General features: G+C 46.3%; 2 protein-coding genes and 1 pseudogene across 8 annotated transcripts; all 3 read left to right on the top strand.

Moving 5' to 3' along the window:
* Positions 1 to 897: 897 nt before the first annotated feature.
* LOC123064781 (putative disease resistance protein RGA3) lies at positions 898 to 4,488 on the top strand (annotated as a pseudogene).
* Positions 4,489 to 12,405: 7,917 nt separating this feature from the next.
* Positions 12,406 to 19,241, top strand: LOC123068592 (putative disease resistance protein RGA1). Of its 4 annotated transcripts, none has more exons than XM_044491193.1 (6): positions 12,406 to 13,569; positions 13,671 to 13,762; positions 13,849 to 14,155; positions 14,254 to 14,477; positions 15,055 to 18,196; positions 18,905 to 19,241. In XM_044491193.1, exon 5 carries the CDS (start codon positions 15,145 to 15,147, stop codon positions 18,184 to 18,186), a length of 3,042 nt encoding a protein of 1,013 aa, XP_044347128.1. In that variant the 5' UTR covers positions 12,406 to 13,569; positions 13,671 to 13,762; positions 13,849 to 14,155; positions 14,254 to 14,477; positions 15,055 to 15,144; the 3' UTR covers positions 18,187 to 18,196; positions 18,905 to 19,241. The 4 variants fall into 4 exon arrangements, with proteins under 4 accessions (XP_044347128.1, XP_044347127.1, XP_044347131.1 ...); XM_044491192.1 differs by having other exon boundaries at positions 15,126 to 18,196; XM_044491196.1 differs by having other exon boundaries at positions 15,126 to 18,196; positions 18,910 to 19,241.
* Positions 19,242 to 21,065: 1,824 nt separating this feature from the next.
* LOC123064782 (uncharacterized) lies at positions 21,066 to 24,238 on the top strand. 4 transcript variants are annotated; one of them, XM_044488179.1, is made up of 4 exons: positions 21,066 to 21,229; positions 22,214 to 23,020; positions 23,321 to 23,844; positions 23,944 to 24,238. In XM_044488179.1, exons 3-4 carry the CDS (start codon positions 23,340 to 23,342, stop codon positions 24,021 to 24,023), a joined length of 585 nt encoding a protein of 194 aa, XP_044344114.1. In that variant the 5' UTR covers positions 21,066 to 21,229; positions 22,214 to 23,020; positions 23,321 to 23,339; the 3' UTR covers positions 24,024 to 24,238. The 4 variants fall into 4 exon arrangements, with proteins under 4 accessions (XP_044344114.1, XP_044344115.1, XP_044344112.1 ...); XM_044488180.1 differs by having other exon boundaries at positions 22,214 to 22,605; XM_044488177.1 differs by lacking the exons at positions 23,321 to 23,844; positions 23,944 to 24,238 and having other exon boundaries at positions 22,214 to 23,147.
* Positions 24,239 to 26,290: the final 2,052 nt, after the last annotated feature.

Here is a 26,290-nt window from a genome sequence, read left to right on the forward strand (position 1 = left end):
GGTATGTATCCGATCTCAATGTTCTGCACTTATGGATCTATAACACAGTGGGCGTTACTTGATAAGCTTGTAATATCCAGATATTGCAGGTGTAGTAGGCTAGTAGCAACAAGGCTTCCCCTTGGTGATTGGCTGATAATCTTTGATTATCTATCTTGATTGATTTCTAGCTTGCACTCAGCCTTGTGTGATCTTAAAAGTCGGGAGATGGACTGATTATCATAGCAAATTGCTTCTTCGAGATGCATGATCACTTCATATTGATTCTTACTATTGATGGTTTTTCCTAGTTGGAAAAGTAAGTTTGTGAGGTAATGACTTGCAATCAACTTAACTTTCATTACTACAACCGAATAAATTAGTTTTCATGATTTCTAGGCTAGCATTAGGGATACTCATTGACAGGATAGATCAGAAAAACAAAATTTTGGCTGGATGAGCAATCTATCTGTTGTAACATAACAGATAGAAATATAACTCGATGCAACATTTTCTGTGATTCGATCGATATATAGACTGCTATGCAGCTGCCATTGAATGGCACCCTTAACTGGGCCAGACAAACCAATAAATATTTTTGCATGAAAAACTGAAACACATGTAAATTTGCAAGCACAAAACTTAAATTAAAAGATTCAGTGTCAGCTGAGGAACTTAGTTCTCGATACATGGTGCTACTCAAGTTGCTGAATCTGTATGTACGATTTCATACATAGCTTTATTTATGCAAAATCTATTCTAAACGTAAATAGCAACTAAGTAGTGATATCTTCTAGTGTATCTATAGAGCCTTGTCTCATTTTTGAAAGCATGCTGAGATACCTTTATGCATCCATTCTCAGAATCAAGTCACCGTGGTGTTTTTGGTGGGTCTCCCTTGCCGAGTTTGTCTGATCCATGGCGGCCATTCTTGAATCTTTGCTTGGATCATGTGCCAGTAAGTTGCAAAATATCATTACAGATGAGGCCATACTAATCCTTGGGGTGGAAGAAGAGCTCAAGAAGTCCTGCGACGAGTAGAACTGATAAAATGTTGCATATATGATGTTGAGAAAAGGAGGGCAAAAGAGCTAGCCGTAAACAATTGGCTTGGTCAACTGAGAGATGTTATATATGATGTTGAGGAAATCCTGGACGTGGCTAGGTGTAAAGGAAGCAAACTACTACCTGACGACCCTCCATCATCATCAAGCAAATCAGCTGGATGCAAAGGCCTCTCAGTTTCCTCTTGTTTTTGCAACATCTGGTCACGTCGTGATGTTGCTGTTCGGATTAGAAGCCTCAACAAGAAGATTGAGAACATTGCAAATGACAAGATATTCTTCACATTCAACACTAGTATACAACCTACTAGAAATGGTCCAACATCCAAACTGATAAGAAGCTCCAACCTTGTTGAGCCCAACCTTGTGTGGACAGAGATCATACATTCTAGCAGGAAGTTGGTGGACTTAGTGCTTGCGCACAAGGAAAATAAGTCTTACAAGCTTGCTATTGTTGGAACAGGAGGAGTTGGTAAGACAACGCTAGCTCAAAAAATATACAACGATCAAAAAGTTAAAGGAAGCTTCAAGTTGCACACATGGATTTGTGTTTCACAAGACTACAATAGAATAACTCTTCTTAAAGAGGTTCTCCGGAATATTGGTGTGCATCATGCGCAAGGTGAAACCATAACAGAGTTGCAGAGGAAGCTTGCAGAAACAATTGAAGGGAAGAGTTTCTTTCTGGTTCTAGATGATGTGTGGCACTCCATTGTATGGACGGATTTATTAAGACCTGCATTACATGAAACAACTACCGGAGTAATATTGGTAACCACACAAGATGATCAAATTACAAGAAGAATAGGTGTAGACCATACCCACCAAGTTGATCTCATGTCAGTAGAGGTGGGATGGGAGCTACTTTGGAAGAGCATGAACATTGGGGAAGAGAAAGAAGTGCAGAATTTAAGAAACACAGGGATTGAGATTGTTCGTAAATGTGGTCACCTCCCTCTTGCAATCAAGGTTACCGCTAGTGCTTTGGCAAGTAGAGATCTGACGGAGAATGAGTGGAAAAAGTATTTGGGCAAATATGCTGGTTCCCAGAGCATGCTCTCTGATGAAATAGAAGAAGCTCTGTATCTAAGCTATGATGAGTTGTCGCATCGTCTGAAACAGTGTTTCCTTTATTGTACTTTGTACGCTGAAGATTCTGTCATTCGGCATGATGAAGTTACCTGGTTATGGATTGCCGAAAGCTTCATCGAGGAGCAGCATGGCCAACTACTAGAAGACATAGCAGCCGAGTACTACTACGAGCTAATACATCGAAATCTCCTCCAGCCAGATATTATGAGTTTTGACCAGGCTAGATGCAAAATGCATGACCTCTTAAGACAGCTTGCTTGCAATATATCGAGAGAAGAATGTTTTGTTGGAGATGTTGAATCATTAAGGGGTGAAAATATGTCAAAACTGCGACGTGTTACTGCTGTCGCGGCTAAGAACGATATATTAGTGTTGCCCATCAAGGATAAGGTCGAAGTTAAGGTGAGGACTTTCCTAACTGTTCGTGGTCCACAGAGAATTGAGGATACATTGTTCAAAAGATTTCTGCTTCTTCGTGTTTTGGTACTGAATTACACACTTGTACAAAGCATTCCAGGCTATATAGGAAAATTGATACATCTACGTCTACTTAATCTGGATTATACTGGCATATCTTGTCTTCCGGAATCCATTGGCTCCCTAAAGAACCTTCAAGTACTGAGCTTGAGATGGTGTGATGATCTGCACAGTCTTCCTTTGGCAATGACCCTGTTGTGCAGTTTAAGATGCCTTGATCTTTTTGTCACAGAAATAAATCAGGTTCCAAAAGGCATGGGGAAATTGAAGCTCCTCACTTATTTAGGAGATTATCATGTTGGTGATGGAAGTGCTAATGATGTTATAAAAGATGGATGGAAGTTGGAAGAGTTGTCTTCTTTGTCGCAGATGAGGTATATTTCTCTTGTTAAATTGGAAAGAGCAGCTCACTGCAGTACACATACAGTGCTTACAAACAAAAGACATCTAAACAGACTGACACTGGGGTGGACTGAACGTGGAGAGGGGACATATTCAGAAGATGAGGTTGGCAACACTGAGAAGGTCTTTGAGCAGCTAATACCTCCACACAACCTGGAAGACCTATCAATTATTAGTTTCTTTGGTCAGCGTTATCCCACCTGGTTTGGTACCACTTGTTTGTCTTCCTTAATACACTTGAAACTCCTGGGTGTACGATCATGTGTGCATCTTGCACCGATCTGGCATCTACCAAACTTGAAATATCTGAGAATTGAAGGAGCACATGCAGTTACCAAGGTTGGACCTGAATTTGTTGGTTGGAAGAAGGGTGATCCTATATGTAATGAGTTTGTTGCTTTCCCTAAACTTGAATTGTTGATCTTCATGGATATGCCCAACTGGGAGGAGTGGTCTTTTTTTGAGGAAGAAGTTGCTATTGCTGATGTAAGGGGAGAGGATGGAGCTGCTGAGATTCGAAAAGAGGATGCCCAACCTGCAAGGGTGCGACTGCTGCCCCATTTGGTGTGGTTGCAACTTCGCGGCTGCCCAAAGCTGAGGCATCTCCCGCAGCAGCTTGGAAAGGACACCCCCTGCTTGAAGGAACTCAATTTAAGAGGACTAAACAACTTGAAGGCCATGGAGGACCGCGCAGTCCTTTCTGAGGTCCTTATTGGGTATTGTGAAGGCCTTGAGAGGATCTGCAACCTCCCTCAAGTGACAGAGCTGCGTGTAGGTGGTTGTCCAAACTTAAGGCATGTAGAGGGGCTGGGCAGTTTGCAACAGCTGTGGCTGCGCGAGGATATGCAAGAGATCTCTTCCCGCTGGGTGCCTGGGCTTCAGGAGCAGCACCAGCGACTTCATGGTGAAGACCTGGATGTCTACACGTGGCTTTAGATGGCACAAGGTATATATGAACACTGCATACTGACCTCTTATTTAGATAAACTGTACCCCAGTTGTGTATGTGACTAGCGCAAGCCTACAAAATTGTAGCTATACTCGTGCGAGATCTCAGCATGTACAAATTGTACCAACTTGTTTGTGATTTTGTTCTTACTTTGCCCACAGGAGAACATTAACTAAACAATACATTTCGTGTGGTGGAGACTGATGGCGTGGTTCGCTTCAACGGGCAAATCATGAGACGTAGTACAATGATGAAGATGTTGGAAGCCTGTCAATGCTGAAGATGTGCAAATACCATGATGGATATGTAGCGAGCTTGTGAAGGAATTGCCCTGTTTTCCTTTGGGCATGTGCCCCGGAAATATTGTACTATCAAATTTCCTTTTGCTTATTTCTGAATATGCGTCAGAAGGCTTCGCTGCACAGAACCTCCTGCCTGTGTGGTACTGTGTCACTTATGTATTCCTGAACTCGAGTCTGGCCCTGCGTGGCATGGTTTCGTTTCAATTTAACCAATGGATTTCGTTTTGGCAATTGGCATGATTTTATTCTTTGAATGGAAGTGATGAACTTCGTTTTGTTTTGTTTCTGAACTTGGGCCTGAGTTTTTGCCACACTGAACCTGTGTAAGGTGTAAGCCGCATCGCCGAACTGTATATATGATGACTACGGTAGGGAGCGGTGGCCGATGACTATGACTGTAACCTAACACAGCTACTGAGGGAACACGGCGAACATGTGCACAATGCGATTAACGTCGTTCTTGCCGAGTTGGGCGAAGGGTGGAAGAGTCGCTCAACTGCATTTTGAAGCAGGTATCTGTTGGTGAAGTGTGAAAATATGAAGGGCAGTCTCTGTTCCATTATTAACTGCAACGAAGCTGAAAGAAGATTGAGGAATGCGATGCCATAGCAATCCTTCATAGCAATTAATAGTACTATTAATTTAATAGTGCAATGCAATGCTCTTGAGTAGTATGTTTTCTGAACTTGATTAGTGCAATGCGATGCATGATTGAGGTGTGAAACGTTTGCCCATCTTAGTGAGACAGCATTGATTTTCACTGTTTGGGAGCTTTTCTTTGTCGAACTCCCTAGCTGAGAGACTGCACAATTCAATCGGGACTTCAGACATTACAACTGAAAGCACGCTTTTGAAATTCTGATAGTGCATTTGAATTCTGGGGGGTTGAAACAGACCGACAAAGGCAATGTGGATAGTGGCTGTCTGCACCTGCTCAGCAATGTGGAGGTGTGCTTTGCCTGCTCTGTAGCTAGCCCCAAGGCTGTGCCTGCTTGATTGATTTCTCAAAGTTTACTATACTGTTTTGGTTTGTCAACTGTATCTGTAACATGACGCGCAAGAAAAAAAAACTGTATCTGTAACATGTCTCGCTGATGGTAATCTACGGTGTACTTCACTGGAGAGTGAGTTATAGATCTGTCTGTCTTTTCTTTTGAGGGACAGACCTGTCTGTCATGCGGTGGAGACAGGACGACGATCCAACAATGTGGAAGGGCCGGTTGGGAAGTCACACGGCTTTCTCAACTCGCTTCCGTGCCGCGCCCCAGCTGCTCGCGAGGGCTGCAAAGACAACATCTCTCGCCTATTACTACATATATACACAGCACTCTACTTTCGTGCCCTGATGTGGGCTAGTTAGTGAAAATGATGATGCAGTTTGTAAGACAATAAGTTTTGGGAACCAGCACAACCCTCTAGGGGTGGCTTATCTCATTATATATAATGGTTCTGTTACAATACGTACATAGGTACAGAAGCTATACATAGTCTAACACCCTCCCTCAATCTTTAGCCACTTTCTAAAGAATTGAGAAGGGTAAGATTGCGCCTACCAGCCTCAAACTGTGGCAGTGGTAAAGGCTTAGTGAAGATGTCTGCAAGTTGATCCTTAGATGAGATAAACTTGATCTGGAGTTGCTTCTGTGATACACATTCCCGTACAAAGTGATAGTCAACTTCAATGTGTTTCGTTCGGGCATGAAATACTGGATTTGCAGAAAGGTATGTAGCACCGATGTTATCACACCAAAGAATAGGAGGCTGTGGTTGAGACAAACCCAACTCCTGAAGCAAAGACTGCACCCAAATAATCTCTGCAGTAGCATTAGCCACAGCCTTGTACTCAGCTTCGGTACTGCTACGTGACACAGTAGCCTGTTTCCGAGCACTCCAGGCGATCAAATTAGGGCCAAAGAATACTGCATAACCCCCCGTGAATCGCCTGTCATCTGGGCTACCAGCCCAATCTGCATCAGAGAAGGCCGAAAGGACCCGAGAGGAAGTCGGCCGAATATGCATACCAAATGTCAGGGTGAACTGAACATAACGAAGAATGCGTTTAACAGCAGCCCAATGAGTATCTCTGGGAGCCTGAAGATACTGACAAACCCTGTTAACAGCATAAGAGATATCTGGTCTCGTGATCGTCAAGTACTGAAGTCCACCAACAATGCTCCTGTACTCTGTGGCATCCGCAGGAGACAAAAGCTCACCATCAACAGCTGTTATCTTGTCAGTAGACGACATGGGTGTGGTGGTCGGTTTGCACTTCAGCATGCCCGCTCTTTGTAACAACTCCAAGGAGTACTTCTTCTGCGTAAGGACAAGACCAGTAGCACGAGAAGTGACCTCAACTCCAAGAAAGTAGTGAAGCTTCCCAAGATCTTTGACCGCAAAATCAGCACCAAGAGAGCAGACAAGAGCATCAGCAGCATACTGAGAAGAGCTGACAAGGATAATATCATCGACATATACCAAAAGATACATAGTGACTTCTGGCTTCTGTAGAAGAAATAATGAAGTGTCAGCAGTGGACGGCACAAACCCATGAGCACGAAGGGCAGAGGCAAGGCGGGCATGCCAGGCACGAGGAGCTTGCTTCAAACCATATAGTGCTTTGGAGAAACGACAGATATAGTCAGGACGATCAGGATCAGAGAAACCAGGCGGCTGTTTCATATAAACCTCTTCCTCCAAAAAACCATGTAGAAAAGCATTCTGCACATCAAGTTGACGAAGTGACCAACCACGAGAAACAGCAATGGAGAGAAGAAGCCGAATAGTGGTAGGCTTGACGACAGGACTGAAGGTGTCCTCATAGTCAAGACCATGGCGCTGCCGAAAACCGCGAGCAACAAGTCGCGCTTTGTAACGCTCAATAGATCCATCCGAATGCTTCTTCACTTTGAATACCCATTTTGAGTCAATAATATTTACCCGTGGTGGTGGAGGAACGAGAGTCCATGTCTTGTTACGAAGGAGAGCATGAAACTCCTGCTCCATAGCCTCTCGCCAATGTGGAATGCGCAGGGCAGCCTGATATGAGCGAGGCTCAGAAGATGGATCCGCAACAGCAGCAGCCAAACAAGCAGCCAACCAAGCAACCGTACCATCCTTACGTTCCTTAGGTTTGAAAATGCCACTGCGACTGCGTGTATGTGGTCGAGACACAGGAACCACCGGGGTCGACGGAGCAGCCTGCAACGGGCTGGAGGACGGCGATGTTGACGAGTCAGCCGGTGACGAGGAGCCAGACACAGTAGCCTCGGGCTCGGTCGGCGAAGAAGGTCGGCCGACCGGCGAAACCGGCAGAGCAGACGAAGCAGCTAGCGACGCCGGCGTCACAGACCGGGCCGATGGCGAGCCCGGCATAGTGGGCCATGGCGCGGCCGATGTCGCGGGCCGATCCGCGGATGAAGGCGACGTGAGGACAGCGTCGCGGACCCGAGCTGCAGGCGAAGACGGCGTGACGGGCCGAGCCGCGGGCGAAGATGGCGTGACAGGCCGAGCCGCTGAAGACTCGGCGGCCGCTGGCGAAGAGGGCCGAGCCGCTGGAGACTCGGTGGTCGCTGGCGTAACGGACCGAGCAGTGGAGATGCTCGGCGCGACGGGCTCTTCGGGTGACCATGCATGGGCACGCAAATCGATGCCATGCAGCATAGGGCGATCAACGTGCCCATCAGAAGGCGGTGATGATGATGGTGAATCCTCCAAAAGCTCCAAACGAGCCCCACGTCCGGTTCTTGCACCATGGTTAGGTAACAGCAAAGGAGAGTATGCAACATCATCAAATTGGTCAGAAGCAACAGAGGATGAATGCAGAGATGGTGGTTCGACAGTGGACACAGGAAGTTTGGCAAAGGGAAAAACATGCTCATCAAACACGACGTCCCGAGATATATAGACACGATTAGTGGGAACATGAAGACATTTGTAACCTTTATGAAGAGAGCTATAGCCAAAAAAAACACACTTCTTAGAACGAAACTCAAGCTTGCGCTTATTATATGGACGAAGATGCGGCCAACAAGCACACCCAAATACCTTGAAAAAGGTATAATCAGGTTGTTCATTAAGGAGAACCTCAATGGGAGTCTTCATGTTTAAAACACGAGTGGGAGTACGGTTGATGAGAAAGCATGCAGTGGTGAAAGCATCACTCCAAAACCGAAACGGAACAGATGCATGGGCCAAAAGAGTAAGACCAGCTTCAACAATATGACGATGTTTACGTTCGACTGAACCATTCTGCTGATGTGTATGTGGACATGCTAAACGATGAGCTATCCCAAGCGACTGAAAGAAGGAGTTGAGGTTGCGATACTCGCCCCCCCAGTCCGACTGGACATGAACAATTTTGTGCTTGAGAAGACGTTCAACATGTTTTTGAAACTGAACAAAAATATCAAACACATCAGATTTGCGTTTAATAAGGTAAAGCCAGGTAAAGCGACTATAAGCATCAACGAAACTGATATAGTAATTATGACCACTGACAGAAGTCTGAGCAGGACCCCATACATCTGAAAACACAAGTTCTAAAGGATGTTTCACCTCACGACTGGACTCCGAAAAAGGAAGTTGATGACTCTTCCCCTGCTGACAAGCATCACACACTGCTACATCTTTATTACTAGACAAACTAGGAAGCTCATGACGACGCAAAATATGACGGACAATAGGTGTGGCCGGGTGACCAAGACGAGCATGCCGCTGTGAGGGAGAGACCCGAACTCCACTGAAAACACGGGCGACGCCAGGATGCTCCAGACGGTAGAGGCCCTGGCACAATCGCCCACTAAGAAGAATGTCCCTCGTGCCCCGATCCTTAATAAAAAGATCAAAAGGGTGAAATTCACAAAGCACATTATTATCACGTGTGAGTTTAGGAACTGAAAGAAGATTACGGGTCACAGATGGAACTCGAAGAACATTGCGAAGCTGAAGACTCCTATTGGCATGTCTAGTGAGAAGAGATGCTTGACCAATATGAGAGATGTGCATACCTGCTCCATTGGCGGTGTGGATCTTGTCGGAGCCATGATAGGGTTCACGAGTGTGAAGCTTCCCCATCTCGCTGGTCAGATGCTCTGTCGCCCCAGAGTCCATGTACCAGTGTGGATCGATGGAGTAGGACTGAGTGTGTCCCTGTTGCTTCTGCGGCGAGGGACGATTAGCCATGGCGACCTGACGGGCATTGTTGCGTGTATCTTTGCCGTCATTGCCAAGACCAAGGAAGCTTCGCTGGAAGCGCTTATGACACTTGGATGCCCAGTGCCCATCGCGGCCACAAAGCTGGCACACACGTGGACCACCAGCCCCCGGTAAGGTCGCAGTAGGTGGGGGGGCCGAGGCGGGCGACGGTGGCAGCCCCAAGGGAGACCGGGGTGATGAAGAAGAGCGGCCACCCTTGGTGGCGGCGTTGGCCGAGAGGGAGCCAGTGCCCCTGGTGCGGCGAGTCTCGACTCGTTTCTCAGTGAGAAGGAGCCGAGAGAAAACCTCGTGTGCCAGCATGGGTGTCGAGTTGCCCCGCTCGTTGATGATCTCGACTAAGGCATCATACTCCTCATCAAGACCATTGACAATAAATGAGTTGAACTCGGAGTCGGTTAAGGGCTGTCCAATGGAGGCCAATGTGTCAGCGAGGCCCTTGACCTTGTTGTAGAACTCAGTGGCAGTGGAGTCAAGCTTCTGACACTCTCCAAGCTGACGACGGAGTGCAAAGACACGAGTCTGGGACTGCGCTGCAAAGGTGCGCTCAAGGGTGGTCCAGGCCTCATGAGACGTCTTCGCGAAGACAACAAGGCCGGCAACTGCCGGCGAGAGCGACCCCTGGATGGAGGAGAGGTTCGCCTGGTCCTGCCCCGTCCAGACGCGATGGGCCGGATTGTAGACCGGACCGTGCACGCTGTCTACCAGCGCGGGTGGGCAGGGAAGCGATCCGTCGACGTAGCCTAGCAGGTAGTGACTCCCCAAGAGCGGGAGAACCTGCGCACGCCAGAAGATGTAGTTGTCGGCGAAGAGCTTGATGGTGATGAGATGACCGAAGTGAAACGGCGGCGGCGAAGACGATCCCATCGAGGAGGCTGCCTGGGGTGCAAACACCATGGAGGCAGCCGGAGGCACCGAAGCCGATGCGGGAGGAGGCGGGACCGCAGCCAGGGCGGGCGCCGCAAAGCTCACGGCCGGTGCGGACGCCGCAAGGCCCGCAGCCGGGGCGGACGCCGCCAACCCCGCCAGCGGGGCGGTGTGATCCGCTTGCGGCAGGAGCGGCGGGACGACGCCTGCGGAGTCCGCAGCGGACGGCGGCGCCGCGGTGTGGACCACGAGATCACGCCCGAGCGAGGGCGCCGGCGGCGTGGAGAAGACGGAGCCGATGCTCCTTGTCCCGATCGGAGCGGGAACGGAGACGGCATCGAGCGGGAGGTTGAGCAAAGCTGCAAGAGAGGCCGGGAGGAAGCCCGCAGCAGTGGAACCGGTGGTGGCAGCGCTCGACATGGCGGCGGCGCGATCGGTGGCGCGGCGGCGGCGGTGAAGACGACGGCGGCTGCGGCGGCGGTGCGGGTATTAGGGTTTAGAAGCGGAAGCGATCGTAACCTAGCGTGATACCATGTAAGACAATAAGTTTTGGGAACCAGCACAACCCTCTAGGGGTGGCTTATATCATTATATATAATGGTTCTGTTACAATATGTACATAGGTACAGAAGCTATACATAGTCTAACACAGTTTTATCAGAGCTTTTTTAGACCGAGTTTGTATGTCCGTTTTCTTGACCAGCAGTGGAAGGCAAACGTGGTTTTCCTGCATTTTTTGGGACCATGTTTTTTCATTTTTCTTTTCTTTGAGGTTTTTGTCCAATTTCCTTTCTATGCTGTTTATTTTTTTATTTCTCTATTTTCAGACCATTTCGATTTCTTATGTTTTCTTTTCTATTTTTTCCCTTTTCTTTTTTATGTTTCTTTCTCGGTTTTCTTTGTTTTGGTTTACTGTTATGAAAAACACTTATGAAACATATTTAAACTGTGCAAACACTTTTAAATAATTACACAAAAACTTATTTCATAAGGCCTAATCATTTTTACTTACATGAATATTTTGAATAATTACAAGAACATTTTTATAAATGTGCATAACATTTTTGTAGTTTCATGAACATGTTTCAAAGTACACATTTTTCACATTTTTCTGTTTTTGTCACTTTACCCTAAGAACATTTTTCTAAAACATAGCCTTTTAAAAAAAACTTGATGAATATTTCTTAGATATGATATGAACATTTTTTAGATGCACTACGAGCTTTTATTAAAAAACATGAAACATTTTTAATACATGATAAAAAATTAAAGCACAATGAATAATTAATAATTACATAATAATTATTTTGAAAATACGTGTTGATTATTTTTCTGAGTCATGATGAACCTTTTTTTTAAAACACGCTCAACATTTTTTATAGCTCGTAACAAGCGAGTTTATAGAGGCTCCCCAGCTTCTGCGCGCTACATGGGCTGGCAGCCCAGCGGTGAGGAGTGCTGGCCTGGGCATCGCAGCTCGGGCCAGGGAAAAGGGGCCCAGGAGGAGAGGAAGGCGACGGGGTGACCACTGGACGGACGTCGGCGAGCTCGCCTCGCTGGGATCCGGCGAGAGTAGAGTAGATGGAGGCGACAGGGCGGCGGCTGGGCGTCCGCGTGCTCGCGCGGTCGCGCCTGAGAGGAGAGGCGGCCGAGAGGAGGAGGTGTGGCGGCTGGGCTCCGACTCCGACTGCCCGCACGCCCGCACGCCGTTGCAGTCGTCGTCGCCGCCGTATCCTCTTGCTTGCACGCCCTCGCTGGAGAGAAGCAGAGGGCCAGGATGAGGGTGACATCCGGAACAGGAGTGGCCGCCACACCTCGCCGTCGTCGCCCTGACGGCGCAACCGCTCTCGTGCCGGGTCGCTCCTAGTACAATACTCTTGTCATGCTGGGCTACTCTTAATTGGGTGCCAGATCTGACTGAGACTAAGCCGCGTTCGGATTCCCTCCGCTCCGCGGCTCCGCGCCGGAGCGGAGCGGCAATCCAGTTATAATCTGCGGAGTTGATTAAACGCTGCTCCGCGCGCTCCGCTCCGCGGAGGATGGCCAAACAGGGCCTAAGCCGCGTTCGGATTCCCTCCGCTCCGCGGCTCCGCGCCGGAGCGGAGCGGCAATCCAGTTATAATCTGCGGAGTTGATTAAACGCTGCTCCGCGCGCTCCGCTCCGCGGAGGATGGCCAAACAGGGCCTAATTGACATTCGAGATGTGGGGAATCAAATCAATCCGCTTCGTTCTCGAGGTAACGTGACCTACACAGATTTCGCTAAATGGCCAGGCTCACTCAGCATCGTATGCATTGGGATTTAGGGCGGAGGGGATTTCTCTGCGCAAGAAAATTTGTACTGAGGTGAAATATCTATCTAAATGAGTTGGACAGATTTACTGAGATTGGAGGTAAACCAATTTAGAATGCTACTCCCTCCGTCCGAAAATACTTGTCACCAAAATGAATAAAAGTGGATGTATCAAGATGTATTTTAGTTCTAAATACATTCCTTTTTATCCATTTTGATGACAAGTATTTTCGGACGGAGGAGTACTCCCTCAATTTTAAAATAACCAAAGTTCTAGGGTAAGTTTGATCAAGTTTATAAAAAAAATCTGCAAAATACCTACAATATCAATATGTATAGTATGAAAATGTATTTCTAATGAAGCAAATTAGGTGTTGTAGAGACGGGAGAGAAAGGAATATAGACTTGGTCAAACTTAATGAAGTTCTTTTCAAACCGGGTTATCCCCCTTTCCATTACTGATAACAGAAATACAGTTCAGAAGTTTTGCAGGAGACGGGAGAGAAAGGAGAGCGAGTTCGGCACTACCAGGAAACCCACTGGACACGCTCGACTTCGAAATGTGCATAGTGATCACTGGACCCATTGGACGAAAGCTTAATGAAGTTTGACTTAAGACAAACCTAATACTTCAACTATTTTGGAATGGAATGACTAATAAATTGCATAGTGATCACAATAAGTAGCTCGCCAGTCTCTTTCGCAATGACAAACGCAACTCGCCGCCTTTGTGGACTATGTTGCCTGGTTTTAGCCTGCATTTTTCTATGCAAGAAGAGGATGGGCGTATCCAATCAACGCTTCATTTCCTGTCTTGCTTATCTCTACTCTCCGGTACGCTGTCATAGGCTCTGGTAAGGCATCAGGATGAGAATTTGAAGACTCTGTTCTTTCTATTCACTCCGGTTAATCTGCGTATGGCTTGACTCAACTGGTATGTCACGGAACCTCATATACAACACAAGACCTTTTTTAATTTCAGCATCAGCAGAAGTTCCGCTCCTGTCTCAAACCAAGCAAGTTTCAAAATTACAGGTGTTCTTGCTTCAGTAAAGAAATACTGAAAGGGTGTTCAGTTTCTCTCAATGCAGAACATGTACACACAGAACAACGCGGCAGGCTTGGTGGTTGAGCTATTTTCAAACTTACTTGGGTGGCATGCTTTTAGCTTGTTAATTTTATCTTTACATGTCCTTGTGGAATCTCTTTGCAGATTAGCTTAAGCTATCGATTCATTGGCACGGACAAATGCTACTTGCTAGTTAATTAAGCAGTATGTGTTGACAATAAGAAGCCAGTGGGCAAAGCAGCTAATGGGCACCTTGTCAATCTCTTGCTCACCTTCCCAGCTAATGGCATCCTTCGTCTTCATGGACACTGCTATCTACCCAACAGTTTTTATGCAAGCAGAGGGAGGAGAAATTGGATCTTTTGCCACAGTTTACTTCTAACTTTGATAATTTGCCCCCCCCCCCCCCTAGAATGACGGGTGGGGCTGTAGCAGCTATTAATTGGATCTGGTAAGCTATTAGTTCGTTCTAATCTTCTTCTATTTTTCCAGTTAATCAGTGTGCGTACGTATGCATGCTTGCTTCCTTACCTGCTGGTCCCCTTGCAGAATTCTGATCAGTTTACTCCAGTGATCACTACCGATTCGGATGGGCCTGTGGAGGGCTCTGATGATCTTCTATTCTCTGTTTTCCTTCTAGCTTGCGCCTAGCCCTGCGAGATCTTGAAATTAGCAATTGGCTCACTATCAAGGCAAACCGTGTCTTCCAGATGATCACTGTTGATTCGTATTATTGATAGCTTTTGCCCTTATTGGAATAGTGGTTTTGTAAGGTAAATACTTGCTATCATACTTTCATATATATTACTACGATGGAATAAATTGCCATCGTTTCTAGTCTAGCACACTCAAAACAAATCAAGGGTAGAATGGAACTGACAAACAAAAATATAGTTGTATGGTTAATATTTGTACATATTGTAGCTCAATGCAACATTTTTTTCGGTGGTTCTGTGTGTATGCTTCTATGCAGCTGCTGCCATTTAAGACCCTTGAGCTGAGAAAAGCAAACCATTAAATCATTTTAATATTACCGGAGAGAAGCAGAAAAAATGAAACTACAGAGTGCTAGTTCAGGAATTTAGACCTCAATACCTGGCCCTGCTCACTGCATTGTATCTCTTTGTACGTTGCATAGCTTCATTATGCTAATATTTCTTAAATGTTAACAACAACTAAGTAGTGATATCTGTTCACATCTTTTGAGCCAATATTGTGAGAAAGTTACTAATTCTAACTCTATCTCTCCTTATCTCTAACTAAACACATTTATACTTCTAACAAATATATATATTCTGAGACTCGTCTCAGTTCAAAGCATGTTAATATACCATGTGTATTAATTTTCAGCCTTTGGTTATTGCCATGCCGAAATTAAACAAGTCACCCTGACCCTGGTGTTCTTTGGTGGATATCTCTAGCGCCGGGTTTGCCTCATCCATGGGGACCATACTAGAAGCTCTGCTTCGATCATGTGCCAGCAAGTTGCAAGATATCATTACCAATGAAGCCATACTAATCTTAGGGGTGGAAGAAGAGCTCGCAAAACTGCTACAACGAGTTGAACTAATTCAGTGCTGTATATATGATGCTGAGAAAAGGAGGGCAAAAGAGTTAGCAGTAAACAATTGGCTTGGCCAACTGAGAGATGTTATATATGATGTTGATGAAATTCTGGACGTGGCTAAATGCAAAGGAAGCAAGCTACTTCCTAACCACCCTTCATCATCATCAAGTAAATCAGCTGCATGTAAAGGTCATTCAGTTTTCCCTTGCTTTTGTAACATTGGTTCACGTCGTGACGTTGCTGTTCGGATTAGAACCCTCAACAAAAAGATAGAGAACATTTCAAAGGACAAAATATTCTTAACATTCAACAGTAGTGCACAACCTAATGGAAGTGGTCCAACATCCAAACTGATAAGAAGTTCCAACCTTGTTGAGCCCAACCTTGTGGGAAAGGAAATCATACATTCTAGCAGGAAGTTGGTGGACTTGGTGCTTGCAAACAAGGAAAAGAAGTCTTACAAGCTCGCTGTTGTTGGAACCGGAGGAGTTGGTAAGACAACACTAGCTCAGAAAGTATACAATGACCAAAAAATAAAAGGAAGCTTCAAGATGCATGCATGGATTTGTGTTTCGCAAGACTACAGTGAAGTAACTCTTTTGAAGGAGGTGCTCCGAAATATTGGTGTGCATCATGAGCAAGGTGAAACCATAGCTGAGCTACAAAGAAAGCTTGCAGAAACAATAGAGGGAAAGAGTTTCTTTCTGGTTCTAGATGATGTATGGCATTCCAATGTATGGATGGATCTATTAAGGCCTGCGTTACACAAAACAACATCTGGAGTAATGTTGGTAACCACACGAGATGATCAAATTACAAGGAGAATAGGCGTAGAGCATACCCATCGAGTTGATCTCATGTCAGTAGAGGTGGGATGGGAGCTACTTTGGAAGAGCATGAATATTGATGAGAAAGAAGTGCAGAATTTAAGAAACACGGGGATTGAGATTATCCGTAAATGCGGTTGCCTCCCTCTTGCAATCAAAGTTACCGCTAGTGTTCTGGCAAGCAAGGATCGAACAGATAATGAGTGGAAAAAGATTTTGAGAAGATATGCTTGCTCCCAGAACATGCTCTCTAATGAAATAGAAGGAGTTTTGTATCTAAGCTACGATGAGTTACCGTATCGTCTGAAGCAGTGTTTTCTTTATTGTGCATTGTATATTGAAGATTCTACCATTCTTCGCCGTGTAATTACCAGGTTATGGATTGCTGAAGGCTTCATTGAGGAGGAACAAGGCCAACTTCTAGAAGACACATCAGAGGAGTACTACTATGAGCTAATCCATCGAAATCTCCTCCAACCAGATAACGGATCTTTTAACCAGGCTGAATGCAAAATGCATGACCTCTTAAGACAGATTGCTTTGAGTATATCAAAACAAGAATGTTTTATTGGTGATATTGAAACATTAAGTGGTGAGAATATGTCAAAACTACGACGAGTTACTGCCGTGAGTAAGAAGGATAAATTAGTGTTGCCTAGCATGAATAAGGTGGAAGCTAAGGTGAGGACTTTCTTTAGTGTTCATGGTCCACAGAGCATTGAGGATTCATTGTTCAAGAGATTTTTGCTTCTTCGTGTTTTGGTACTGAATTACTCACTTGTACAAAGCATTCCAGGTTATATAGGAAGACTGATACATCTACGCCTACTTGATCTTGATTATACTAGCATATCTTGTCTTCCAGAATCCATTGGCTCCCTACAAAACCTTCAAATTTTGAGCTTGAATTATTGTGATGCTTTGCACAATCTTCCTTCGGCGATATCCCAATTGTACAGTTTAAGATGTCTTAGTCTTCTTGACACAAATATAAATGAAGTTCAGAAAGGGATAGGAAAACTGAAGTTCCTCACTGATTTACGAGGGTTTCCGGTTGGGGCAGGAATTGAAAATGCTGATGTACAAGATGGATGGAAGTTGGAAGAGTTGTCATCTTTGTCATTGCTGAGGTATCTTACGTTGGTTAAATTGGAAAGAGCGGCTTGCTATAGTACAAATACATTACTGGCGAACAAAAACCATCTAAAAGGACTAGTACTGGAGTGGACATCATATTCAGAAGATGTTAGCACTGAGGAGGTCTTTGAGCAGCTAATACCTCCAAGCAACCTGGAAACCCTACATATTATTGGATTCCTTGGTCGGCAGTACCCCAACTGGTTTGGTAACACCTGTTTGTCTTCGCTGGCACACATGACCCTTAGAAATCTACGATGTGTGGATCTTCCACCTATTGGCCAGCTACCCAACTTGAAATTTCTAAAAATTGATGGAGCATATGCAGTTACCAAGGTTGGCCCTGAATTTGTTGGTTGCGGGAAGGGTGATCCCCTATGCAACGAATCAGTTGCTTTTCCTAAACTTGAATGGTTAGTCCTCAAGCATTTGCCCAACTGGGAGGAGTGGTCTTTTTTTGAAGAAAAAGAAGAAGCAGAAGATGCTGATGATGAAGGGGGAGCAAATGGAGTTGCTGAGATTCGAAAGGACGACGCCCAATCTGCAAGGTTGCGTCTGTTTCCTTGTTTGGTAAGGTTTAAACTTGAAGGCTGCTTAAAGCTGAGGGCTCTACCGCGACAACTTGGAGAGGACACTGTCAGCTTGAGGAAGCTCGAATTAATTCGAACAAATAACTTGAAGGCCGTGGAGGACTTCCCACACCTCACTGAGCTCCTTCATATTGAAAAATGTGAAGGCCTGGAGAAGGTCTCCAATCTCCCTCAAGTGACAGACCTGCAAGTACGTGGTTGTCTGAACTTAAGCCGTGTAGAGGGGCTGGGCAGTTTGCAGCAGCTGGGGCTGGGCGAGGATACACAAGTGATCTCTTCCCATTGGGTGCTTGGGCTTCAAAACCAGCACCAGAGACTTCATGGTGAAGACTTGGATGTCTACTCGTTGTCTACCAGTTAGATGGCTCAAGGTATATATGTACAATGTATACTGGTTGGATGTTTTGTATTGTCTTTGATTCTCTTGACATTGATTCATCTTCTAACAGGTCAATTTTTTGCCTCAGTGGATGTACCTTGTATGCCATTTTATATGCTTATGCAACCGAAATGATTAGACATATTGTGCTTGTACATATTCCAACAGAGCTTTGGTTAATAGATGTCGACACCAGCAGGGCGGCAGATTGCAGGCGACAAGTCATTAAGTGTTGTATAATGGTGCTCTAAGTTGCTTATGTGTGTTCCATCTCTAACTAACATGCATTGGGAACTCATGATCGTCCTCTTAGAGTTGCTTAAATTTTCATGATCGTCCTCTTAGAATTTATAATATTGGCATCTCCATTAACATATATGAGTAATAATAGTTATTGAGGCATTGATCTCTTATTCAGACAAATCATACCCCAGTTATGTATGTGGTGCAAGACTACAAAATGGGGTTTCTTTCTGAAAAGAGGACTGCAAAATTGTAGCTATACTCATGCTAGATCTCGGCATGTACAAAATTGTACCAACGTGTTTGTGAATTTCTTTTCCTTGCTTTGCCCACAGAAAAAACATAACTGAGCAACACATTTCGTGTGATGGGTGTGTACTTCTTACATGTGTAACCATATTAAGTGCTTGCCAATTGTCATAGCTTCTTAAAGTTTTTCGGTCTGTTTCGTTGGCAGCGTAGGACTGATTGTGTGGTTGGCTTCAACGGGACAAGCATCAGACGTACTAAATTGAGGAAGCCTGTCAATGCAGAAGATGCACAGTGAGCTGGTGAAGAAAGGAAGTCCCCTGTCTTCCTTTGGGCAGATGCACTGTAAATACTGTATCGAACTTCGTTTTGTTTATTTCTGAATTTGGGCCAGAGGGCTTTGCTGTTTGGAACCTCCTGTTTGTGTGGTATGCTTTCACTTATTTATTCCTGAATTTGGGGCTGGAGGCCTTTGCTGTACTGAACCTCCGTGGAATGGTTTCGTTCTTCTCATTTAACCGATGGATTTCGTTTTGTGATGATTTTATTCATGTAATGGAGGGTGATGAATGTCGTTTTATTTTGTTTCTGAATTTGGGCCTTTGGCTTTGCCGCACTGAACGTGTGTGACCTGTATGTATGGCCAAACCAGTGTGTGTGTGTGTGTGTGTGTGTGTGTGATCCTGAGTTGCAATAATAATAAGGAAGCTTGTTTCTGTAATTAACTAGTGGAGCTGAAGAAGAATAAGGGAAGTGCAGAAACTACTACTGTGCGATGTGCAAACTCTGAATCACTGAAGAAAAAAATCGAACTGTCAAACTCTGAATCACTGAACAACTTAGTCGGAAGTCCATTTGAATGCCCCAAAGGCAAGGCAGGCGATGTGGAAGGATTAATAAGTTGCTAACGTAGTCTCTTAAGTTTTTTTCTTCACATGCGTTCTTTGTCTGTCGCCTTGTTCCTGGTGGACGCGCACACGCACGCAAGCCGCTCGAGCAAATTGACGCGAGAAAAACAGAGGAGGGGCAGGGCAGGACATACACAGGTTACACTACTCAGGACACACTGGTTAGTGGTTACTGATGGCTACAGCAGCAGATGCAGTTCGCCGTCACCCCACTCACCCACAGTGCACCAACACATGGGCACTTTCCATCCAGGTTTTAACAAGTTCATATTACAACAGCTTTACACAGCTAACACTCTATTTATATACTAACTAAATACTCCCTCCGTCTCAAAATAAGTTCCATGGTTGTAGTTCAAACTAGAACCACGACACTTATTTTAAAACGGAGGGAGTAAATGGCTTGGCCCACTCATATATGACAATGCATCAGGGAGAAGAGCATTTCTCTAGTGCCTTGATAAGGTGGGCACATTAGGTACAACAATGTACTATAAACTCCCATTGGAAGGAGAGGTGAGCGTCCAGCGCCACCTCGCGAAAGGAGATCTAGCGCCGTCGCCCAGCGCCACCGTGATCCCTCCTCCCACGCCCAACTCAGCCCACCTCCCCCTTGCATCGCTCCCGCGAGCAACCGAGGGGCAAATCCTAGTCTCCGGGACTTCGGTCATCTTCGGGCATCTCCTCCCCTTGTCGCCGCCGGGCAAAGCCCGGTCGATGCAGGCGGTGGCGGGGCTCGCTCCTCTCCACGCTCGAGCCGCGCGGCGCGAGACGGCGGTTGGATGATGACACTGCGGCTGGACGGGTTTGAACGCCCGTTCGGGTCGCGGAGGGATGGACTGGCCGGACCCTGCTGTGGCGTCGCCGTCGACACACACAAAACTGTAACGGAAGTTGAGACATTTCAGTGTAAAAACTAAAAACACGGTTTGATATTTTGGGGACGCTTAATCTGAATGCCGGGATGGAACAATGGAATTCAGATTAAGTTGAGGATGGTGGGCTCCTAATTAAGTTGATCCAGAGAGTTAACTAGCTAATTAATGCAGTGTCTAAGTTTAACTGTTCACAACAGAGCCCCCAAGTAGAGTTATATCTGGTAAGTATTAAGAACTTGTGGTTGAAGCTAATCCAATTGGAGTTTAACTTTGTTTGCTTTGGATTAACGTGATGTCGTGTGATGGACTAAAAAGCACGGACACGCCAGGAATCGCCGAGCTGCCGTCCTGATACGCTGGGATACGGGGACACGGCGGGATACGGCGGGATACGCGAATTTTGGAGTATCCCCGAAATTCGAATTAAAAAAAAAAGAAAAAACGATTGGGATATGCTGGGATACGCGGGGACACGTTAGGGATACGGCCTGGCCCAAAAACACTCCCGGCCCAGCCACGGCCCAATATGTAACCCTATTTTGCAGGGTCTCCAGCGTGCCCTAGACATAAGTACGAGCTGCTCCGTGGCTCCCAGATCGAACAGAAGGAGCCGCCACCTTCTGGATCGAAGTTGCCACCACCTGGACTCGCTGCCGCCGCCGCCGGCGACTCCTGGATTCGACGGCGACTCCTCCATCCAGCACCAGCAGCAGCAGTCTCTCCTCGCCTCCTCGGCTCCTCGCAGCTGTAGGTAACCCAGGAGCTTCTCCATTCTTCAACATCTTCCTCTTTTATTCTTCAGATTCAGATTTTGTTCCATTATTAAGGGATTAAGGTACTGGGTCTGGATGCTTGCTAGCTTGTTGCTGCTGCTACCTCTCTGCTCGTGCTGCTGCTGTTTGTTATGCTGCTTCATTTGTGCTGCTGCTCGCTTGTGCTGATGCTGCTGCTGCTAGCCTGCTAGTGCTACTGCCTACTTCTGAATTTAACAGCTTGTGTTGCTGCACACTTGCTAGTCATTGGCGTACCCAGCGTGTGTGCAAGGTGTGCCGTGGCACACCCAGAAAAATTCGATTTTTTTATTACCATATGATATTTAGGCCCAAATCAACCCAAGCCCAGCGTGGCAGCGCCCCAGCCCATCTACTCCCGAGCGAGAGAGGCAGCGAGCCATCGATACAGTCCGTCGGCCAGGCAGAGCGTAGCCGCTGAAAGACCTAATCCAGCGCCCCCCTGCCCCCCATCCCCGTCCGGCCATCCCCATCCCCATCCGGCCATCCCGCCGGGGTCGTCCGCCGGACCGCCGCTCCTTGCCTCCTTCCACCAAGAAGGCGAGAAGAGTCGCCGCTCTGCTCCCCTTCGAGCGCTCCTTGCCTGGCTGGTGGATCTCCAGCCACCACGAGCCGCTGCCCGCCGGTCGCCGGACGTCCGAACTCCGTAGCCCGGCGGAGATGAGGAGCTGCTGCCCAAGCTTCTGAATGGCTCAATCCCTGCTGAATTCCTAGTTCGTGACGCCCTTTGGTCTTTGGGTGAGCTTCTGTCAATAGTACACTGTATATCCATTCAGTTAATTTGCTGTCCTAAACTGCCAATTGATTCTTAAATTTTTTGCACGAGGGATGATATTTGGTGCAGTGCATTGAAGGGAATATGTTGCCAATTGAGTAGTAGTATTGTTCAATCTTAAAGTTGTGCTTGTACTAATAGTTGTGTTTTTTGTTGTAATTGTAGAACCAAAGATGAAGATGAATGGTGACATTCAGTCCTTTTTTCGGAATTATGAGGCTGCTAAAAGAAAGAGGGTTGCAGCCGAAGAGCAACCTGAAGATACAGTGTCAAATATTGAAGATGAAGCAGTCCATAATCCACCTCCAGTCCATTCTGCAGAGATTGAATTTGATATTGAAGATGAAGCAGTCCATTCCGATGCAGAGACTGAAAGTGATTGTGAAGATGAAGCAGTCCATTCTCCGTGTGCAAGGCCATATAATATTCAAAGGCTTCCTCCTGATCCAGGGGAGAGGATTCCTATTTCAGAGTTTGATGAGGTTAATACGGAGTTGCTTATTTGCATGTCGGCTTTGAATCCCCTCAATTCATTTGCTTCTTATGATGCACTTAAGGTAATGAGACTTGCTGAATTCTATCCCATGGACATTTCAAGCACAGATTTGATAAGGCTAGAATTTCAACTTACTAATTTTATTGATGATATGAGACAAGATGATAGGTTTAGAAATGCAAGTAATATTGGTGAGCTCTCTATTATGCTTGTTGCAACAAAGAAGTATGTTCTTTATGACTTGGTCTACTTACTCATCAAATTGATATTGATTTTACCGGTGGCGACGACAAGTGTTGAAAGAGTATTTTCAGCAATGAATCTAGTGAAAAATAAGTTGAGGACTACTATGGGTGATGATCGCTTGAATGATTGCTTGGTGACATTTATTGAATGGGATGTGTTCATGGAAGTAAGCGAAGATGACATAGTTGATGCTTTCATGGCAATGCAAAAACGTAGAGTTACCTAGTGATGTAAGTTTCTACTTATGCTTCTTTCATGTAAGACTACTCCTATTGTAATTGAGCACATTTGAGATATATTTTGTGAACTAAATTGTTGTGAGATTTGCATTAAGCTACTCATGTTATTATTTTGCCATATTTTGTCTGACACATGGATTAGGTGGGAATTTTTTTTTAGAGTGTGCACACCCTTCATTTTTTTCCTGGGTCCGCCACTGTTGCTAGTGTTCATTGTTTTTGTTGTTCAAGTGTTCATTGTCCTGCTAGTGCTAGTGCTCATTGTTGTGATGTGCTCGTACTTGTTGATAGGTAGCAACTAGCAAGTGGCATGGCATCTGGGAGCGCCACAGCTGGTAGCCAATCGTCCGTGGGTGAGAGTGAAGGCCGTCTTGGTCCTGGTGCTGTAGATCCAAGGTATCCTCTGTGGGCTTATGTGCAGAAGCTTGTACCAGAAGAAGCAAATGGTGATGGTGCAGCTGTTGCCTCTGGTAGCCGTGGAGGAAACGCCAAGTTCCGCTGCAATTTCTGCAAGAAAATTTACCCAGGCAGCTATTCAAGAGTGAAGCCTCATCTTCTTCAGATAACAAAGAAAGATGTAGCTACATGTGACAAAATACCACATGCTGCCTTTGAGCAACTTTGCAAGGAAGATAGAGCAGCTGCTCAACTCCTTCAAAATGGTCCAACCAGGCATACAATTCCTTTACCCCCCCCCCCCTATGATGCATCTGCTCCAACAAGAAAGCGAAAGCAAACAGCTATTGCAGAGAGTTTTAATGCTGAAGTCCGGCAACAAGCTGATGCTCATATTGCTAGGATGTTTTACACTGCAGGTGTGCATTCTTTTCTTGTCAAACATGGATAGATTTATCATTTATGTGTTGCTGATTTGTTGAATGCTGAGTTGCTACCTTGGTGGTTTGTGTTTGTAGGGCTTCCATTCAATCTTGCAAGGAACCCTGACTTTAGGGCAGCCATGACCTTCATTGCAAACAACAACTTGGGTGGGTGAGGGAGTCCTGGACTAGGGGGTGTCCGGACAGCCGGACTATCATCGTCGGCCGGACTCCAAGATTATGAAGATACAAGATTGAAGACTTCGTCCCGTGTTCGGATGGGACTTTCCTTGGCGTGGAAGGCAATCTTGGCGATACGGATATGTAGATCTCCTACCATTGTAACCGACTCTGTGTAACCCTAGCCCTCTCCGGTGTCTATATAAACCGGAGGGTTTAGGTTCGTAGGACGAACAACCATTACAACAATCATATCATAGGCTAGCTTCTAGGGTTTAGCCTCCTTGATCTCGTGGTAGATCCACTCTTGTAATACACATCATCAATATTAATCAAGCAGGACGTAGGGTTTTACCTCCATCAAGAGGGCCCAAACCTGGGTAAAACATCGTGTCCCTCGTCTCCTGTTACCATCCGCCTAGACGCACAGTTCGGGACCCCCTACCCGAGATCCGCCGGTTTTGACACCGACATTGGTGCTTTCATTGAGAGTTCCTCTGTGCCGTCGCCGATAGGAAGGATGCCTCTTCCCGTCTTCAAGGACGGTATCTTCGCCAAAGGAGCCTTGGCCGCCGGCCAAACTATCCGGCTAGGTGGTTTTCTCATGACCGCCTGTCCGGCCACCGCTTCGACAATGACCTCTCAGGTCGTCGAAAGCAATCTTCACGTCAGCTCGAAATTCGCCGAGCGGCTGGATCCAATAGAGCTCTCGTCCATAAACGAGCTCTTGGATCGCATCGCCGCCCTAGGAGTCGCTACAGACTACGATCAGATTGGGCTTAAAACCGATCTGAGAGAGATTAACTCTCCCCAGGTCACCCACCACGTTGCAGTGATAGAGGAACAACGCGGCGACTCTTCTCCTGTATTGAAAACTAGTCATGTCCGGGCTCCCGAACCCTCCATGCCGGATTCCCGCAGAGGGGCGGACTTCGATCAAGCACTGAACCTAAAGTCAGGCATCGGACCGAACTCGTTGGACGACATCCAGCAATCCAAGCTTCCGAATTCGGAAACTCCTCGGCCCTTGAGCCTCGAGATGGGTAGGGCTCCAGACTTAATTAAACCCACCCGCCCAGACATATGCGATCTATCTCTAATCCAGCAAGAGCCCGCTGAAACAGTACATCATTACTGGACCAGATTCCTCCTGGTTATGAACATGATAAAGGACTGCCGAGAGGAGAACGCAATCTCAATCTTTTGCAATAATTGCACGGACAAGGGAATCTTGAACGCCATCAGCCGTCGTGAAGTAACACGCTTCGCCGACCTAGCGTCCATAGTACGAAAGTACTGTGCGATGGAGAGTTTCCGGAAAACCGAAAGTAAATTTTGGAACAATCCGGCCCCGAATACAACCCTAGTCCGCAACAAAAGGGTGCATTACACTCAGGCACCAGGTACAAAAACCAAAAAGCAAAAACCCCATAAAGGGCACGGAACCGTACTGGAGGGATGGCTTGGCGGACCCTGTAAAATTCACAGTACAGAGGGCGCCACCCCAACACATAGCCTTCGAGCATGTTGGATATTACGGCAGGTGGCCAAAAGTGGAGAGGAGCTTCTAGCCCCAGAATACCACTCCAACAACACCGGTACGGTATCAACAGTCTTTGAGACTTTCGCATCAAATAACATGCGGAAACGAACAATCCGCAGCCTCGCCGAAGTCTACCAAGTAGCAACAACAAATCCATGGAGCGACACAGCCATCACCTTCAACGCCAGCGACGAACCTAAGTTCCGAACGGCCCGAGCACCAGCCGCACTGGTGCTTAGTCCAATAGTGGACGGCTTTCGACTTACCAAGGTACTCATGGATGGCGGCAGCGGATTAAACCTCATCTACGAGGAAACCCTTCAAAAAATGAAATAGACTGGAGCCGCATTGAGCGAAGCAGCAAAACCTTCAGAGGGATAATCCCTAGCCGGGAAGCGCGCTGCACCGGAAAAATCACACTCGATGTGGTATTCGGCACGCCGGACAATTACAGGTCCAAAGAAGTCACGTTCCAAGTGGCCCTGTTCAACAACGGATATCACGCTATATTAGGACGAGAGGCATTCACAATTTTTCAAGCCATACCCCATTATGGGTACATGAAGCTCAAAATGCCTGGGCCCGGCGGAGTAATCACTCTCGTTAGTGATCCGTACATAGCACTCCGCGTCGAAAACAAAACAGCCGCATTAGCCCTGGAGGCACCATCCGAAGCCCCAGCGGCAGAAGAGCTCACCGCGCTGCGCTCTACAGTGAATA

Source organism: Triticum aestivum, chromosome 3B, assembly GCF_018294505.1.
Source record: "Triticum aestivum cultivar Chinese Spring chromosome 3B, IWGSC CS RefSeq v2.1, whole genome shotgun sequence".
Lineage (NCBI taxonomy): Eukaryota > Viridiplantae > Streptophyta > Magnoliopsida > Poales > Poaceae > Triticum > Triticum aestivum.